This window comes from Struthio camelus, chromosome 2 (assembly GCF_040807025.1).
Source record: "Struthio camelus isolate bStrCam1 chromosome 2, bStrCam1.hap1, whole genome shotgun sequence".
NCBI lineage: Eukaryota > Metazoa > Chordata > Aves > Struthioniformes > Struthionidae > Struthio > Struthio camelus.
This window is the reverse complement of record NC_090943.1, coordinates 54761647-54781741: the sequence shown is the minus strand read 5'-3', so window position 1 is coordinate 54781741 and position 20095 is coordinate 54761647. Positions and strand designations below refer to the sequence as shown.

General features: G+C 41.5%; 1 protein-coding gene across 10 annotated transcripts in view; it reads right to left on the bottom strand.

Annotated features, from left to right (window-relative positions):
• The window catches only part of ITPRID1 (ITPR interacting domain containing 1), a 90695-nt gene that overhangs the window by 2639 nt on the left and 67961 nt on the right, over positions 1-20095 (bottom strand). For 8 of the 10 annotated variants that reach the window (XR_011139750.1, XM_009679707.2, XM_009679709.2 and 5 more), the window contains 4 exons: positions 6358-6443; positions 4451-5950; positions 1030-1157; positions 106-217 (listed from right to left, as the gene is read on the bottom strand). Coding sequence is in view for 9 of the 10 variants with exons in the window: in XM_009679707.2 (XP_009678002.2) it covers positions 106-217; positions 1030-1157; positions 4451-5950; positions 6358-6443 (1826 nt within the window). In the remaining variant the exon portion in view is untranslated. The remainder of the gene's footprint in view (positions 1-105; positions 218-1029; positions 1158-4450; positions 5951-6357; positions 6444-20095) is intronic. The other 2 variants (XM_009679708.2, XM_068935835.1) reach the window with 1 other exon arrangement.

Sequence of the window (20095 nt, the reverse complement as noted above, 5' to 3'; positions counted from 1 at the left end):
GGTTTATTCATATATATTTCAGCTTTAAAACTTCAAGTCCTTAATAGCAGGGCAGACTTTAAACTCTTCCCTCATGACCCCAGAGAAGTGGCTTCTGCAACTTACCGTGAGAATGCCCTCGCTGACCTGGCAGGCTCGATCATTCAGCTGGAATTCCAGCTCTGCAACCTCCTGACGAATAGCTCTCCTTAAGAGTTGCAGGTGTCTCCTTTCCTCTCTGTAGGGACAGCAGCAAAAGCACACTTATGTGAGCAGCAAACACCCTCCTCTTCCTCAGCCCCAGTGTAATGCCCGTTTTACCCATGATCACAGAACAGCTCACAAAATAATGAATAATGGCCTCTGCATATTCAACTGCCACTCCTTTGATTGCAAGATTTAGCATGTTGTAGTTGCAGAACCAACTTGAGTCTGGGTGGATTTATTAGTTCTGATTTATTTCCTGCACAAAGACTGCATAATTGTCCTACTTTAAGGCCAATTCAAGACTGGAAGCTCTCTAGTACTTTTATACATATGAAGTTTCTTAATAATCACTGTGAACTTGGGCCGAGTCCATGAAGAGCTAGTTCAAATTATACTGCATCATTGCCCCATTAATCATGAGCACTAAGAACATGGTTTAAAGGGACCAATTTGGCACAAATTCTGATCAAAGGTCAGCCTGCTTCTCTCCCCCAATCTTGTATTCATCTGTGATACCGAGCTCCAGCCATATGAGACCTATTCCCGCACTCCTACTGCTATTAAAACACAACAATTTCATACTAAAAATCTAGCCTACCTCTGTGGAGCAATCTTCCCCTTCAAAATGCTAGGAGCCCTGAACAGTGTAGAGAGAAGCTGTACTTTCTTCAGGGTGAAAATCACACCAAAATAAATTTCTCTTCCACTTGCAGGATGCCCACAACTGCACCTTACTGACCAAGAACATTGTGCTAACACAAGTGGCTAGACACATCGCATGTACTCATGGGTTGTTGCTGTTGCTAACTTCAGATTTAGGTAAGTGTGTTGTGCTGTCATTACCTTCCTTCATCTGGCATAGCACTAGAAAATAGAGTCTGCTGTTCAGTCAGGTGCTGCTCAATCTCATCCAGCTTCTCCCGGAACTGCTGGCAGGAGCTCTTCATCACTTCTCTTTCATGGATGGTACACTATATAGAAAAGCAGGAAGAGATCCCACTTTACTACTTCCCTTTGAGCACTTCCATGTTTGGGTATGTTTGAAGCTGATAGCCCAAATGGCATGAGTCCTTTTCTTAACTACACAGCTGGGACTCTATGAGCAGCTGCTGCGAAAGTCCAGATGGCACTTCCTGAGTGTTTGTTCTGGATGCATTACCTGCACCCTCGTCATCACCTTTTTTCTTAAATCACTTTGGATGAAGTCCTGGTCCCACTGAAGTCAGGGAGAATTTCATTTTTAGCACTGAAGAGGAAAAGGACTTTGATCGAATACCTGACACAATGGACCAAATTCTGGTACTATCATACTGACGTCAGTCACTATATTTGAGCAGAATGAGTTGTTCTTGATTAATGATAGGTTAAATAAATATCCACTAGAAGTTAGAAACCCTTTTGGAAAAGAAGAAGAAGAGGATGTATAAGTACTATAAGAAGAAAAGGTACTTTCCACGCTGGGTTCAGCTAAGTACTACACTGATACATTTTCAGCTGATACCACTTGGAAAGCTGGATTTGGATTTATCTAACCAAGTGCAGAAATTTACCACAACAGATGTACATTCAAGTACTGCAAGGAAGCAATTTTTCTCATCCAGGAGTAGACATCTACAGCACAAGTAGATATTTGGGATGTTCTTATGTTGGAAGGCTTTGGTCTCATAAGCCATGGGAAGACAGTGTAGAAACCTGCACTCCACTGCTGACTACTGTAACTCACAGGCAACAAGAACTACATGTGAAAAGCCTGAAAATGCCTGATCTCTTTGGATGCCTGGAATCACGTGCTTTGATGTTTTCATCATGTTTGTGTGCATGAATTTGCCTCTCAATCCCACCAAAGCCTGAAACGTGAGGAAGCCGTCCCTACTGCGGCAACAGCTTCTACTAGAGGGCACTAGACTAGACTAGATGCCCTCATGGCTTTTGAGAAACCCTGTTCTCAATCCCCACTTCAATGCAGCTACTATGTCAGGCACCCTGCTGATCCGTGTGACTCAGATATAAACGGTCCCTTAACGGTAAATGAAAAATCTAGCCCCAACAGCCATGGGATAGCACCAAAAATGGCTAATCAGAGACCGGTAGTTGTTTTTGACTGGGGTGATTTCCAGATAGGGGAGACAGCATGCTTTTAAAAAGACTTGTACTGGTCCCGCTAGTAATATGCTCCATCACAGGGTCACAGGGCCGGTCCTGTGACTGCGGAGGTGACTGTGCTCAGTCTCTACTCTACACGGATCACAGCTGGCTTTCTTAACACTGATGGTCAGCAATCACAGATCCCATTGATGCAGTTAGATTTGTTATGTGCACCTTTAAGCCAAGTGGTGACTGACTGCTTATCCCCCCCCACACTTCCCCCCAACACCCAGCACACCACAGTCTTTAGTTTTGATCCTCAGAAAGTTTGGCTACTCATAGGTGGGAGTGCTTGGGGTGCTAGTGGGCAGCACATCCACATGGGATTTATGATTTCTTCTTGCCACTGCCAAATCTGAGCAGAAAGAGGACTTCTGGCCATCAAGAGAGTGTGCCTATGTTAGCTTGAAGAGCTCCTGTCCTTTTGGTCACTAAGAAGAAGTAAATGGGCCACAGACCAATTTCTAGGTGGTTCCAAAATGCTTAGAGAAAACTGGAAAACATCATGGTGTTATGAAAAAGATCGAAGAGGCACAAGGGGAGTAGGTTTGATAAAATGTCATGCTCACCCTTGTGGATGAGGTAAGGGCAGCTGCTCTGGTACATATTGCAGAGCACATAGTCACAGATTTATTTAAAGATTAGGTTAAGCAGGGGCAGAGGGGAAACTAAATGTTCTAGGACTACTTTCAGACAAGACCTCACCTAAGGTAAGATATATGTAAATAAGGTAAATCTACTGTTTAACAATTGCTCCGCAGTGGTAGCACTCATGCATGCTCTTGATAAATGGGAAGTAATTTGAGAGAGCTTCTCTCAGTATAAGAAGTATGTATAAGCAAATTACAAAGCAGGCATGGGAATAATCTCTGTAGAGTGACTAATAATCAGTAAATTCACGGCCTCACCTACCGCACAGTAGCTTGGATGTGGAGTTGTATCTTAAAGAACAGATCTTAGATAACATTACAGTGTGAAGCCTACTCCTCCCACACTCCCTGTCCACATACTATACAGAAGCCCCTGTCACAGGAGTGATAAAATAAGAGTCAATAAAGGAGAAAAGGCTTCCCAGTCTGCCATAAGGTACTGACTCACTGCCATCTTGTGGCGACAGCAAGTTATCTAGCAAAGTGCCTGTCTTGCCATATACTGTTCCAGGAAAAAACATGGCAGATTTCTCTATTCGATGATGTGGCAGCACAAAACTCACCAGTTTCACTTCCTGGAACCTGTATGTAATCATTTTCTTCCCCAATATCTAAACATTTCAAGTTTCATTTTCTTATGAAGAGCAAAGGGAAGAGGAAAAATTGAAACTCCTGTAAATCAGCAGGATATATGCAGCTCAAATCCACATTTTTCTCAGGATACAAAAGCCATTCCTGACTCCTTTCCCTGCTCTCTTGCCCCCAAACCCTATTCTTTGGAAGCTTTTGGGAACTCTCAACAATGCTGACATGGCAATGAAATAAACATCTGATGACTTTTTAATATCTGTGCTTTTATTGCAAATATGCATCTAAGCACAACTTTAAAGAAAGCTTCTTATTCTACTGTGATAAGATTGCTTTGTATTCTAATAAGTCACAATTCACTGAATTTAGAGCAGTTTTGGGCTGTGGAATGTATCTGGATGTGCACAGTTAGTCTTTGACAGACATGACGTAATTTAACCTCAATTACCTCATAGTAAAACAGGATTGCATTAAATCATATAGCCTTGCATTTTCTGCAGTCCCATAAGTTATTTAGTTAATGTAACTCAGCTGATTCACAGGAACTTTTTGAACTTGATTCTGTAAACTGACTCTTAGGTCTTCATTTGACCAAGGAACTTTATCGCCAAATTCACATTAACCGTTTTAAGACTGTACTGAACTGATGTATATATGTTATTAAAAAAAACAGCCTAACAAAACTGAACGTACGCAGATATGTTTGCCGTCTTTGTCCAGAAGGGAATGCCTATTTCCCAGTTCATTTTTTCAGTAATAGTCCCAAGATATTCCTCACTAAAGCAACAAGCGCAACAGGAGTGGAAAGGGAAAGGCAGCATGTGCATTCAGTGCATGTGTGTGCCAGCTTTCCATGTACCATTATGAAAAAATATACTTACCGAGGAGAGATTTCTCACTGCGGTTTCCTGTTGGAGCTGCAGCATTTTCCAAAGCTGCAGCTCGGTGGCGGCATGGTTTGAACAGCAGCTCATGGGGTGCTGGGGAGAAATGGCTACAGTGAAGGTCCTTGGGCAGCAGCAGTGGCAGCAGCAGCAGTGACAGCCCTGGGCACCCCAGGTGCCAGATGCTTCGCCCCAGTATCGTGACCTGTATTTGCCACAAAGCACAGTGTCGAGAGAGGCTGATTTCAGGAGGTAGTGATGGGGTGGAGGAAGCAAGGGTAGATGCCTGCTGTTCCTAGCAGGGATGTCAGTCTGAATGGAGGCTTCGGTGGTCTGCTTTAGGCCATCCTTTGAAGCTCGGCAGCCCCACCGGCTGAGCTGACTACCCTCACAGCAGTGCGCTAAAGCCTCGGAGAAGTCTACAGGCTCATCCCTAGCAGAGCTATCACTGAGAGGAGCATTTTGCCCTGCACACTTCATTTTTGAAGTAAAATTCAGCCTTGAAGACATCTGGATGGTAACAGGTTTCAGAGGACTAGCATTCTTCTCACTGTTTTGGACACTGCTTTCCTTTACTGATTTTTTAGCACCTAATATCTCCCCTATACTGCAAGTCTCTCTCTCTTTAAAAGAACTTAAGCCAGACCCTTCTGCTAGGCAGGAGAGAGGGCTCTGAGGGGTTTGAGGAGAACTGCTTGAAATAGCACTGTGTTCACTATGCACTGCTGGGCCCTGCCACAGAGTTTCTGGGAGCCCTGTTTCAAAAGAGCAACTTGTATTTCTTGAATCATCATCCATTTTGCAGAACTTCTGCCTCTTTGACACCTGATTCACTGCAAGAAGGACACCTTCTTTACCAACCACTTCCATTCCCCACCACCCTCCTCTTACATATGCTCTACGACCTCCCGGGACATTTTCATGGCGTGCAACTCCAACACCCTTTTCAGTCAGGCACCTCTCACTTTCTTCTTCAACTCTGATTTTTCTCTCACCAGCAGTCTCAGGGTTTGTGTCACTCCATTCAGTGACGGTTGCATTCGCATTTTTATGTCCTGAACTGAAATATAATTGAATATCAAATTTTGCGGATATAGGATCTCCTTTATCCTGGTTAGCACTCTGAAAACAAGGAGTATGCTCTTTTATGCACTCCTCTTTTTCTGGTTGCTTTCTTCCAGTTTTCTCTTCTTTCTTGTCCATGTCACCTAACATTTCTTGGACAAAACTTTGTGGCCCAGCGTTACAGGCCTGATGCTGGCAATCTTCTGCAGTTAGTAGAAGACAAGTCTCTTCTCCCTGGTCACTGCACACTCTCATTGTTCTAGACACTGTCAAAATCTTCTTGCAATCTGTCATGAAGGCCTTAGCAACAGAATCTTCTGACTTTTGTTGAAAATCCTGATTTATCATAGGAAACTCTGTCCTATATGAGAGAGCTGTTGGGTGGTTGTGGATATCAGAGCTAAGATTTATCTTTCCTGACAGAGATGCATTCTGAAAAAAAAAAAAAAGAAAGAAAGAAAAAAAAAAGAAAAAAAGAGGCACTGAAATATTACACTTGTTCTGTCACACTAATTTTCCCACCATGATTATGCCCTGACCATACTTGGGCATGGAGGCATTTTTAAATACATCTTACAAATATCTATGAATACCAAAGGAAGCAAATAATCAAAAATTCTTGTAATATTTCTTACTTAATGCCTGCAATCTTGCAAAATCCTACATTACAGTGATGGAAGGGTTGCACAAAGTTCTGAGAAAATTTCTTGCCTTCTGTGGTTGTCTAGGAAGATGAACTTGCTTTCATGAAGCTTTCATGAATCAATAATTTTTTATGATACTTTTCCAGGGTTACAGAGTTTCCATAGACCTACTGAAGACCCTTGTCCAGCTCTTACTTGCAAAACTAAAGGTTCTGGCAGCTCCTCCATAAACCCACTGCTGTCTGACTGGCAGCTGTTTGTTCTTGTCACCATCACCTCTGCTGGGAAAAATAAAAGGATGAGAAAAATTAGAGAGAAACATAGGAAGCCAAAACAAACGGACACCTAAGCAGGTGCACTTTAAGTGTACTTTCCATTTCTAGAAAAATTTTTAATCCTGCCACTGTTCCCCAGAAACCAGCAATTTTGCTGCAACCAGAACAAATCACAAAATGTGCTCAGGGTAGTTACTGATAGTGATGCTGGGCACTGAGTTATCCTCCAGTATGATCAACAACTGCATATTTCATTTTTTGACATATCTGCACAACATGCACAACATAAATAACCTCTGAAGCAGCCAATTATGGTGTTAAAAATGTTGACTTTTGACAGCTGATTGTTGGAACTGGCTCAGACCAAATCTCATTCACGCTGCTCACCTACGCAATTCCAATGGCTTCAGCCAGGTGAATCCTGCAGGGAAGGGGAGCAGCCCTAGTCTCTGCCCAAGATCAATTTGTCTCTGAGCTGAGACACCTTGTATTATCTTTGCTGATTTTTCACCTGAGAGTGCAATAGGAAATCGCAGTAATCAGCAGAGATGATACAGGGTTGCCTGTCAAGACAAAAAGGCAAGGGGAAGACATTGCACATTTACTCCAGAGAAGGTTTCCAATCTAGCAACCACATCACCTTCCCTTCTAGCTCAGTCACCTCTTACCCCAGCCTTTGGAACTAAAACAAATTCCTCACCATCAGCTATCTAACTCCATGAATGTAAGCCAACCCTCTGTAAAAGCACAAGTGCTTGAGAGTAAAACATCAGTTAACCTGCACACCCGAGTAGCTCTCAGCCCTTGAAAAACTTGCCTTTTCAGATAACCTTCATCTTCATATAATGCCCTTCATTCTCAGATAAATGGAACAAAACCAGGTAGAGTTGTGGGGAGCAGAAAGAGGGAGGCTTTTGGTGGAAAGGAAGGAAAGGAACAGAGACTGAGATATGCTGCGTACGCTTCCTCTCTTGTTACTTACATACAAAACTGCTATTGAATCCTAAGGCTTTTTCTCTGCTGGTTATACCCATGAAAATAGGACAATTCACCAAGCAGTTCTGAGGCCTGAATTATTACTGCTTACTCATGGGATTAGGAAATACAAAAAAAGTCTATTCACATTAACAGACTATAGACGTTATTAAATCTACCTTGTACGACAATTAATGAAAATCACACCATTTCTCATCTATTTACAGGCAGAAATTGTAAAACCAAAACCAGATCTCATGATATGTATTTGAAACGTATTTTTTGCATTGTCAATTCTGGTATTGCCGTCAGCGCCTCAGTCACTCACTTTCCTCTTTCAAATGAGAAATGCGTTGTTCCCATCTCACACATCACATCATTGTAGTGAGGTTGCTGAAAAATGCTTGTTTTGTGGGTGGTCTCAAAACTCATCCTTGCAGTTTCCCACAAACGACATCACGGTTCATTTTCTCCCCCAGGGAGACTGCTCTACAGATTCTCTAAACTTTTTTTAAAGCTGTTTCAATTACCCTTTGCATCTTAGCCAGCTGTTGCTTCCAGTATGTCAGTCTGGCCTATAGTCTTTCATACATAAAAATGAAGAAACAGTTAAAGGCTTAGAAAAACTTTGAGAAGTAGAAATGTTTCAGTTACTGTAGTTCCAACCACTTCTGGACTCAAAATAATATGCTATAAGAGAAAGGCCCTCCATTTTAGGATACAATAATTATAACAATTAACCTTTAAGTTTTGAAGACTGTTATCTGTTTACTGGGGTTTTAACGTGCCTGGTTTTCTCCTGAGACATGCAGGATACCAAAGTAGCTGGGATGCTTCTGGAAATTATATGTAGGAAAAAAAAACAACCTTAACTTTTAATGGAAAATTAGTGCTGTTACTGTTAGAATTCACCTTCTGACCTGGTCAAAACCAGACAATTGCAACCAGGTCTGACCCATTTATTACAATAAATGTGGTTCATCTGTTCCAACAACACAGTCAACTGTGTTTGTGCATTGCAACTGTGCAGCCTTTCCATCAATGTTTATATTCATGCACTAGCTAGAGAACTAGCCAAAATATGCGAGGCAATAGACTCTGGGCTGTTCATCAGGCACAATGAGGAACATTAAAGACTGAATGAATTGTCTGCAGGCCAAGCTAATATCATTACAATCAGGTGACAGAAAGACATCCGTGTGTCTCCCTAGACTTCTCCTGGAAGTAAATGTGACGTGTGCCTGGCTATCGTAACTCTCACCAATTAACTGTGCAAGGTATGTACGTAAATTATGCCTCAAGCCACTGTGAAAGCTAGCTGCATGTTTATTTAAACAACAGTGATATGAAATGACCGTTCTGAGTATGAATCCAGTTTTAATGTAATCAAAATAGAAGAATCTTCTGTAAAAAAGAAGATATGTTTAGTAGAAGGAGAACTATGTTAAGCGCAGTTTAATCAAATCACTGATGGTGAAATCAGCTTCATCTAAGTTAGGCATCTAAATTGCATGGACCTACATACCGGGTGTCTAATAAACTAGTCCTCCTAGAATAAAGGCTAAATTCCCCATATGGTCAGTGCAAAGCAATGTCTCTGAGGGCCCATGTTATGGATCTTTTCCAACTACATTCAGATGCCTAATTTAATCGTTAGATCCCACACTGATGTGCCAGATCCTACCCAATGTGCCAAGCCCTGTAGAAGTTACACACATAAGGATAAATGGTTCTTAAAAGATGAGATTTTCTCCCTTGCATTCCTCTGATTCTGAAACACTCACTTCATTTAAAGTCAGTCAAAATTCCCGTGATTTCAGTGGAAGTTCGAATAAAAAAGAAAAAGACTTAGTAAGATGAATATGGCCCTCCAACACAAGGTGAGGTAAAATCCTATGAAGAGATTATCAGAATGCTCCCAGAAGGACTTCCGGTTAAACAACAAATGCCTGGGAGAAATGGGAAGAAGTGCTATGCTGAAAAGGCAGATCATGGTGCAGTCTGTGGCCGTGCCTAAGTGAGATTAAAAATGATATTCTTTTCAAACTGAGGCAGTTCAATTTCAACCTACGCAGATAGAGTTTGGTTCCATGTCTGTATACCAGAGTCAAGCAAAATCTGCACATTAGAGTGCAGCCTTTGTGCACTGGCAAATCTGTGCTTTAGGTGAAGAGTACATCTATCTATCACCTCATGTCCACTTAGTGTCCCAAAGAGAATGTAAGCAAGACCTAAAATTAGACCATACCTGATGCCTTCCTGATGAGGAATAGAGTTTCTTCCTCTGTGAATTTTTCAATAATATTACTTGTTTGCCAGTGGTAACAGTATAGTTTGTCTTGGCACCTGTAATACCTAGTGAGGGTAACCATAGCTTGAGTCTCTTTTAGGAGATCAACTCTTTGGGGGGTCCAAAGCAGGCCTCTGCTACATCTCCTGGGACAAATTCCTCTAACTAACAGGTTTCTGAAAATACTAGATGCTGGTGGCAGTTTAACACAATATGGATTAGCATCTACAGCACTCCAGGCAGTTGCTGAGGTCACCTGCATCCCTGTGGGTAGGGACACAACTTCATAGCAGCAACTACTCATTTTTAGATGCACTAAAACCTGTTAGAAACTGGAAGACTGGCTTTGGGTGGAATACAAGTTGGCCAAAAAGGTCGGGGGGGGGGGGGTGGAAGGTCAATAAAATTTACATAATTAATTTTAACATTTTTTAAATGCTCCTGCCTTTCACTTTCAAATGTGCTTTCTTTCTGAAAGCAACTGCATTTTTTTCTGTTTGAAGGAGAAAGGTGCAAAAATGGGTTAAATCACCTGAACTTTAAGTAAAAATGTTTTAATTTCTAGTCTACCCAAACTGCATTTTTCCCCTATCATTTGGTTCAGCCACTGAACCAAAATATCCATTATTCATATAGCTCTACTCCATTCTCCTAGTGTGTGGAGACATGTGAACCTGTAGAGATTCTGCAAATACATGCAGAGCATCGCACAAAGGGAAGATAAAGTATGTTTGGAGAAGAAGTAGAGACGCAGACCGATATTCAACTATGAGCTAAAAATTACAACTCTGGGCCCTGTGCGGAGAGTACATCTGGCTATGCTGGAAAGAGGAAACCTGAGAATTGTCCCTGAAGACCTTGGTGAGGAAAACCTTGGCTCTTTGCCTTTCTGTACTAATTGAACTGGGATAGTTAGCTGCTGCACCTCGTTCTGTTCTGTTTGAATTTTAAATAAAAATAGGTTAGAGGCACTTATTAATCATGTTTCTCTTCCATTTCGTATCATATGAGAAAGCATATGTGACCTAACGACTGCAAAGTTCTATATTTGTCCTATATTTGATCAGTCCAATTTCGTTCTTTTCTTCTCCACTTATTTGCATGCAGATATAGTGGCCTCCACTTTCAGCAGCTTTCAGTGCAGGAACTTTCAGAAACTATTGGGCTCCTAGGTTTACCGCTAAAGAAGGGATATTCTCTAATTAGCAAAACATAAGTGCTGGATGCAGTTCCAGGCTCCTCTGAAGACTCTGCAGCTGGTTTTCTGTTGACTTGGCTGCAAATAGCACAACCTCTTTATAGTTTCTAGCCTGGAGAATACTTGCAATCCACAAAAGATGCCTTGAGGACGACTACATTGCTTGTAAATAATACCACATTTCTGCATGTCTTTTGAATTACATTAATATTGCTGAATTTCATTCAGTGCTTGTTTTCTACATCTTTTGAGTATGGGGAAGCTTGGGCAAACAAATTTCAAAGGCAAGAACATTTGTGGAAATCTAAATTTTAAATTCACAAATTTAAATTTGGGCTGCTCATCCTATCATAGGGGAACTAGAACAGCCAATTGCAACCTAGCAATGCTGTTCACATTTTAAATGTTCTTGTAGCTATTTAATCGTGTGCTGACATTAAAGTAGATAAGTATTTTGTTTTACTAAAAAAACTCATGGGGTGAGGGAAGGTCCTACAGTGTTTCCCCCAGAGAAAACTGCGCTAATTTACTGACTGTTGACTATGAACATAAGCATTTCATTTAGTGCCACTGGAATCCAGAAGAGACTGTGTAGTCTTAGTCTTTTTTTTTAATATCCCTGTTTAACTTTCTATAGCACTGATTCAGTTTCCACCTTCCAGAAAGGATGGTGAACAAGCTAGCTGAGGTAAGAAATATCTGGTTTATATTTGTTTTCTAGCCAGATATAATATACAGCTGTCTTGGGCGTAAGATATACAAGTCTAAAAATACTTACTTCTCACTGGAGTAACGCTGCCAGGACTGACCCCTCACTATATAGGTCTCAGAAATACACAACAGTTTAGGAGAATGATCACCAGATGGCAGCAACACATAAACCACAGATTTTGTTTCCAAAGGCTTTCACAAACGAGGGTTTTAACCAGTGCCCTTCTGCAGATTTTATTTTTCAATGACATTAGAGCAAAAATTAGATAAATCACCCTATTAGAAAGTCACATTATATGAAAGCAAATAAGGTAACTCCAAAATACAGCAGCTACAGCAAAGGCTGTATAAAAATTCTTATTCAAAGCCTAGTTTAGCTAAGAAATGTGTGTATTCCTTGATACCTTTGAACTGGAGTTTTGTGGCAGTGCGACAGGTAGTTAAAATAGTTTTAAAAGTTCTACATAAACCAGATTCTACTGTTAACCAACCTGGCAGTTGCTGTATGAATGAAACAAAAGCACGGTCTATGCCCCAAAGGGCTTACAAGATGAACAGAAATCTTTAGGGTATCTGTCTCCTCAGAAGTGTTTCCTTATGCCTAGCAAAACCCAGTTACGCCAACCCTCATCTAATCTGGAATATTCTTCTTCCAGTTAGCCTGCGTAACACTGGTAAGACTTCAGGTATACTCTCATTTTTGTGGGATAAACTCAATCTCATTCTGAACTGACGAGGGAAAACCTTCCAGCCCTGTGACTGTGACCATGTATGCTGGATCCTGAGGGGATGTGTCAGGGCCAGGAGAGATGAAAGGTGGGTGATACACATGTCATATGAGAGCTACATATATTTTGCTTCATCTCCATGTTCAGGTTGCAGGTTTTTACACTATTATTTATGGGGTCTTGCTGTCGCAGCCATTGTTAGAAGGAGACACACGCATAGTCCACATCCTGTGCTTCACAGCCTCCTGCCCATCCTCACAATCCTCTCCCAGGGTTCTACGTACCTAAGTCCCCTTGCAAAGACACAGGCCTATGTGTTTGCCAAACATCAGCCATAAACATTTGAGGTAACCAGGGCATGGAGCATTAAAAATACAAACTGCACTGTCCAGGAACACAATACAAATAGCAACAGAGCAGCTCTACATCTATCACCAGAGAGTTCAGCTTCAATTTCTCTCTTCTAAAACACCTGAGGGAGCAGGAGTTTTATACCAAGTCTCAGTCATGTATTTGGCTTAAAATTCAGTGTATAGTATAGTTATGTCTAGCACGCTAGTGGCACAGTACAGCCAGCAGACTGAGCACAGCAGCCTGGAGCTCTGCCCAGGATGCAAAACCTGTCTAAAACGTAGGGTGAGACGGGCCAGCTCGGCTCCCTGGTGCTGTGGCTAGACAGCTACTGATACAAACACTATGTACTAGTGTGTTTTAAATCTAGGGCACATTTATTGATTTAAAACTAGCTGCAGTACATCTGCTGTATACTATAGTCACTGCTGTGACAGCAGGTATAAATATACTCCATTGTGAAATGCCTAGAGCTTGTGGGTGGGTTGGCTGGCTCTCTCTTTCTCATTACCGAGAGTCCATAGCTCATGTATAGAAAAAGCTTTGGAGAAGAACTGAATTAGCTCAAAATATTCTGTTGAGCTACTTATTCATAAAACATAAAACCATTTTAATGGTTTTTAATTGTCATATTCCCTCCTCTCTCCTCAAATCATAGATGAAAATAGGCAAGGAAAGTAGTATGTGCTCTACCTTTTACATCACAGAAAAGGATATAATTTCCTGACTAGCATTAGTGAACCATCCTGTACCTCTTGAGAGAGGCCAGAACTTAGTTTGTGAACTTCAGCAGCAGTAGTTCACCATTCAGAAGGCTCCATCTTTGTCCTTATCAAGAATACCTCCAGGACAATTCGGTCCATGGCTCTGGAAACCCTCTGGAACACTTCCCCGAATAGGTTGGCTGGAGCTACAGAAAATATCTAAAGTAGCTGAGGATGAAGGTCATGTCAGGTTTGACAATATAGGTCAACATCATGAATTTCGCACACTTATCACTGAGAACAACAAATACGCTCCTGCAAACTGCTGCACTTGGGAGTTAGGCGGCTGCTAGTCAGAGCTTCCGATTGTTTCCTGCTTGTCCTACACAAGAACACTCTGCCTGAGAAATGATAAAAGTATAAATGAGTAATCTAAGAGCTGAATTTGACAGGAAAAGAGAGAACACTGTAGGCAGTTATCTATGATAAATGATGTTTCTGCAGTCTGGGAGGTTAGGAGAAGTGATGAATCTAGTCAAAACCTGAAATTGCAGTCACTTTGACAATGGTCTTTTATATTCCTTCAGGTGATGAAACAGCTTCAAACTTTGCCAGGTCCTCCTCCTACTTTTCCTTGAGAGTCGGTATCACTTCCATCTTATTTCAACTGAGCTTCAGCCAACTGTCATTAATTCAGATTCGTGCCGCTGCCAAATGTCGGGAGAGACGGGTGATGGTTGTGTCTGCTTCTGATGAAAATGAGAGGTAGAACTGAATGTCATCAGCCTACACTGTAGATCATGTTACATCACAGCTTCTCCCAGTAGCAGCTGCACAGAGATAATGAATAAAAAATAGGTGATTGCAGCGAGCCTTGTACGGCTTTCTGCAACTGAGAGCACCTCGTGAAAGGGAAGGTGGCTTGCAGCATCTCTGATAAAGCAGCTCTGAGAACAGTGAGGGAAGAGCCCCTCTATTCTTGCTTGGTCTTGCAACTTCTGCCCGGTTAGTAGCATCCAAAGCAATTGGAAGGCCAGAACGGATATCTGGCTTTTTGGTGTTACTTTGTGAAGATCAAAAGCCAGTTATAATAGCTCTATTTCCATGGTAATGTCTATTAAACTGTGTTCAAGGGATCTAAGAACTTCAGGCTTAGTAAGCTCACCTCTCTTTCTTTGTCAATGATATTTTCCGGAGGAGGAAAGCAAAGTATCAGTCAATAGTTGGCAAGTATGTATAAGATCTGTGGGCCAGGAATCAAGTTTCTCATCCAGAAAAGAATCTGAGTTCTCTAGAGCATAAAAAGGAGCCCAAGATAGCACCCTTCTTACAGACATCACCGAGAACTGGGGGAATCAACAAACTCTCTTAACAGCCACAGCAAAGAAAGATAGTAGCATCAAAAAGAGTATGTGCGTTCTTACCAAGCTGCCTCGAAGGCTGTGCTGGATATGGGGTTGGGATTATGAATTTTGCAGCAAGACTTAAAGTTCAAAGGGTCAGGCTGTCAAATGGCACAGTTAGTATAGCATCATGGAGATCAGTGACCGTGCACAGGCAAGACTGACCCTGCTATGCTCTGCTGAGGAGTGGGAAGAAAAGGCAAAGGAGAAAATATTAGAAAAGGCCTCCTTTCAAGGACCTCAGAGACTTTAGGATGACTAGACTTCATTTCAGAATCTTTCTGGTTTTAAAGCCTATGGCTGTTAATCTTAATCTCTCTCTCAAACTATTTGGTTGTCAAAGTATTTGGTTGTCCCCCCTGGATTCTTAAAGTATTTCACGATTTTTTCCCCTAAGATTTAAACAACAGCAGGTTTTATAACTTTCACCAGGCCATCTGCCTTAAGTATGCAGTATGTGTACATCCTTTCCCACTAGGATGAATCAGCTTGCTGCAGCAGGACCTAAAATATGACACATACGTGCAATGAAATGTTATAAATGTGCAATCACTTTTAAGAATATGCTCACTGAAAATCATACAACCCCTAAAGTTCCCCAAAGCTGCCTAGACCCCAGGACTGTGGGCAGGGCTTCCAGACACCAGCAGCAAGTGGTACTACTTTCTGGAGGCCTTTGCATGGCAATTTTGTTAGTGTCTCAGACTCTCTTTGTTTGCGGTCAATCTTGTTCCTATACTGGTGAATGTGGCTTCACTGCTTCCTGGGTCTGCATCTTTGCATCCATTGCCAAATTTGGATACACATATGTGCATGAGATGCATCCAGGAGGACTGTGACAAAGAAGGGAAGCAGCCAGCGCATTCTCAAGAGTGAAAGAAATGAATTCCCTTTCTGGTAGGGCTTCTGTAAGGGGACCAGACAACTCAGGATGTTTCTGAACAGGCAGAAGATGCAGGAAGGTTTTAAGACTCATCATTCCATAACTTGGCCTTCACTTTGCTCCTTCTTCTCAGTCACTGCTTCCTGACAGTTTCTGCTTATTTCTGGGATCATAGGCCTTCATCCTGCCCACAGGCAGGAGGCTTTAGACTTCTTGAGATCACAACACGCATAAAAATGATAGAGCTTCCTCACACTCTTAATTACAGGTCCTTTAAGCATAGAAAAAGGAAGGCTCAAGAAGGTCTTTGTGTGGTTCATGGGTAGAAGATGGGACAACATAAACCGCAGCATCATAAAAGAAAGTAGGGAAACATAAAATGGCTAAAGAAGGTAGACGTCTCCTTTGCACAGCGCCCCTGCAGAAGATAAAACTATTGTGAAGACAGCTTCTCTCCTCAGGCTTCTAGAAGCATGTTTACTTTCAGGAACTTTATTCTTCCTTTCCCCTTTCTAGCCCACGTTCCTTGTCTGTAGTATACAGGAGATGAAGCAGCATGCTATTTCCTCTTTGAGGGGGGTGGCAGAGTTATGCAATGAGTGATGCTGTCCAGCCAAGAAACCTAACCCATGCAGGAAAATATATAGGAGCAACTTACATTAATAACACACCAAAAATTTTCCCTTTCACAGAAAAAGTGGAACCCCTGAATGTTCTTATTAGTGACTGGTCTTTGTGGATGTGTTTTCTAGGAGTGGAATTTTTTACTGTGAAGACCGCTGTGCAGTGCTAACCTAAATGAACTGTGCTATGACTGCTTCAAGAACATATAGAATTGTATAATAGATCTATTATCCTTCATGTTTTATGAATGGAAAAACTCATATCTGGAGGCTGTATGTGATTATTAACCAACGGCAAGGCACAGCGTAATAGTCAGAACGTCTCAACACAAGAGTAGATGTAGGATACTGTAGGTACAGATCCTGATTTTGATTACAGCTTTAGCAAGTCTTCCCTGCAGCTTTCTCGTAGCTTTTGCTTTTCGTTTCTTCTGTATTCAAAACTAAAAAGTGTTCTGTTATAAGTGAAGAAAAACAACATGATGCAGGCACTAGAGTAAGTAAGAAATACTAAATAACTGTTTGCTTCTTTATACTGAAAATAGAGAAGGGTACCAGAAAAATCCCGGTTCTGTCTGAAGCATAGGAAATATATGTGTATTTTCTTCTTGCACTTCTGAAGATGTTGATCCTTCAATCGCAGGCAGACATTACAATAGATAATAAACAGGAGTCACGTTCTTGGCACTCAGCCAATTAAAAGAAATACCAATTGCATACTGTGACTATTCCCATGGTGCCAACCATGAGAGGAGCCGGTGAGTAGGAGGAGTGAAGGTGTGATAATTGAAAGAATTGCTACTTGGTAAGTCACAGGAGCTAATGTGTTAGCTCAGCATGCGGGAAAGCTAGAGTGTTCCCAGCTGCTGCAAAAACTGGGTGTATTCGATCCCTGGCACCACTTGTTGGGACAAGATGAATCACAAATGCTTCGACAGTGAGCTACCATGTCACAGCGAGCCAGATGGAGGTGGTTACTCCTCTGATTGATTGCCTCTTGGGCTACCAAGGGCTTTTCCAGCAGGCTAATGCCTTTCTGTTGGCACTTGAGTGCCTGGGAGCAGCATGTCCTCTTTGGTCAGCCCCACGCTGAAATTGTTGCCTCTCAGACGTGTGGCTACCCCAATGAGGGAGAGGTGCAGAGAAGTAAATAAGAAGCAAGGGGGAGTGGACGACTGCAACACGTACAAAAATAACACTGACTTCCAGTGCCTCCCTAATAGATGTTGCTGCTAATGAATTTTCTGGCACGTGCTGAGTTAACGGGGGTGAACAACATTGAAACACCCTTTAGTTAAACCTAGCGCTTTACAAAGGCTAATTGAAAAAGGAAGGAGCAGCAGGGGTGGGGGAGAGAACAAGGAGGAAGAGGGGGCAGAGGGGGAGAACAGCTCTATTTTTCAAGTGCTGAGTATGAAATTCCTGCAACAGATGAGTTTACATGCAAGCCTGCACCTCATCAGGGCAAAGATACAGTGAGTGGAGTCAAGTAATTTCCCTCCGCACACAGCAATCCCGTCCCCTTACCCTGCCCAGCCAGCTTTCTCAACTGTGAGCTTTAGAATATAAACAGCCAATAAGTAAGGACAATAACTGTAGTTCCTGCTGAGAGCTAACTCTGCCTGTCATGCATTTGCAGGGTCCTAATACAGGACAGTGAATAAAGCTTCATTACAGAACAATGGAGTTAGCTGCCAGAGCCTACAGATTTGAATAAACAACAAATAAGCAACATCTGCTCCAGCATATGTGTATGGTAAAAAAAAAGTCACAAAATAAAAGAATTTGTAAATGCCAAAAGCAACACTAAACTGCCAGTGCTACTGTAGAGTGAATTTTTAATTGCACATGCATACAGGCAGGCTGTGGGTATTAGTCTCACATATGTCTGGTTGCTGCCAACCTGGGAGTATAGATGAATTTAATTAAATAAGGATTATCCCTTCTCCCCAGTACAATTACTTATTTATAACAATGATAAAATTGCCTAATAAAAAAGATTGTAATATTTTTTAAAACAGAGCTAGAAAACACTCTGCTTTCTCTGTAAGTCATTCAGGGATGTTTGGAGGGTTTAAGCGTCTTTTAAAATTAAGTCTCAGCATTCTGCCAAAAGAGAGGAAAAAAAAAAGGCCTTACCATAAAGCCTACTGCAGTTAAACAGCCAGAATCTACATTATGGAGAAATATAAAGAAGACACACAGCAGCCAGGGAATTGGCTTTCATGGGGAGCATAGAAAATTAAGCAATTGGACTAAAATTGAGGCCAGGCTACAGAGCCAAGGGACAATACCACTGGGACAAGCACTTCCATAAGTCACCCGTCTCTAATATGCCCCATCTAAGCAAGGCAGTCTGCTCCTATCTATTTCTGCTCATATTGGGCCCTTGCGCTTCTCCACTCAGGTGTGCTTCCACTCCAGCATGGTCATGTCAGGTGCTTGCATCTTCATCATCGCTCTCATACCCTTTCCAATAGAGCCTCCAAGCAAATGAGGATGGGCCCTCCCTGTACTTGGCATGATATAAGCCTTGAAGAACAGGCAGCCTCTGCCCTAAGGAGCTTGCAGCCTAAATCTAATTTCAGACATGTTCTTCTGGGAGCTGAAGTTTTCCTTGCTTCAGCTCCTAGTGCAATCTGGACTCTGCTTCCCATTAGATCCTATTTCAGATTATAGGTCTGAGACAAATTCTGTTGAATTTGGTAGGAAGCTTCCCAAGAGCTAGAAATTATCACTACTAACAGTGTTGAATTGATATCAGCTCTTTTCAGATTATTCCATGATTCCCAGCAAGTTGAAGTCCTAAAATAAATAAATAAATAAATAAAATAAAAAATTCCTCGGGTATAGAGAGGTACACCACTTAAAAGCAGTGGGAAAAGAATATGAAAAAAAGTCCATAAAAAAAGATGCTCAAAATCTCTTCTTTCAATTTAGGACACATATCAGTAACACTATAACAACAGAGTGAAAAAGAGATTCCAGTGTTTAAACTAAGCTCTAAAATAATATTATGGTGCTGTTAAGGCACAAATTTTAAATAAGTACAGTTTACTTGTATGATATTAGTTGATCTCTTAACTGGGTGACAGTCTTACCAGAATTAAAAACAGATAATCACGTTCTGCTTTCTCTGTCCTGAAATCACCACAAATACATGCTTATTCCCATGTTTTAAAAGAGTTCTTAGAGCATACATTTCTTTCTTTCTTTATACTGAGATGAATATACCTATATAATCTGCAAAATCCTTTCACAAATACCCTTTATCATTAAATAGGACAGTAATTTTTTTTAGAGATGGACAAAGAAAGGAAAAAAGCATTTGTAGATGTTTTGATTATTTTTTCCCATTGGGATATGTCCACTTTCTTTGTTGTTTATTTCTCATTGAATATTTGCCTAAATGGTGGCTTTCTCTGCACAAATCCTGGGGAACTGCTGTGTTTTGCATAGACGCTACTATGAGCAAGATTGCCAGTGTGGGAGCTTGTCCTTGTTCATAAAGATTTAGTCATCATTCAAGAAGCAAAATTAAAGCAACCTCATGTAACACCGGCAACAAATCATACTGTCTGACTAGCAGCAAGGACCTGACTTTAAGCCCCAGGAGTCGGTGGAGCCACCCATTAACATACCAGTCCCATACAACCCTGCCAGGCGATGTGGCGAGAACAGTTGGCAGACACAGGTATACCATCTATTGCACAGTTAAAAAAACCTAGCAAAACAACAAAATATCTGCTTACAGATCACTTGAAAACAAAAATACATCCTCCAAGGCTAACA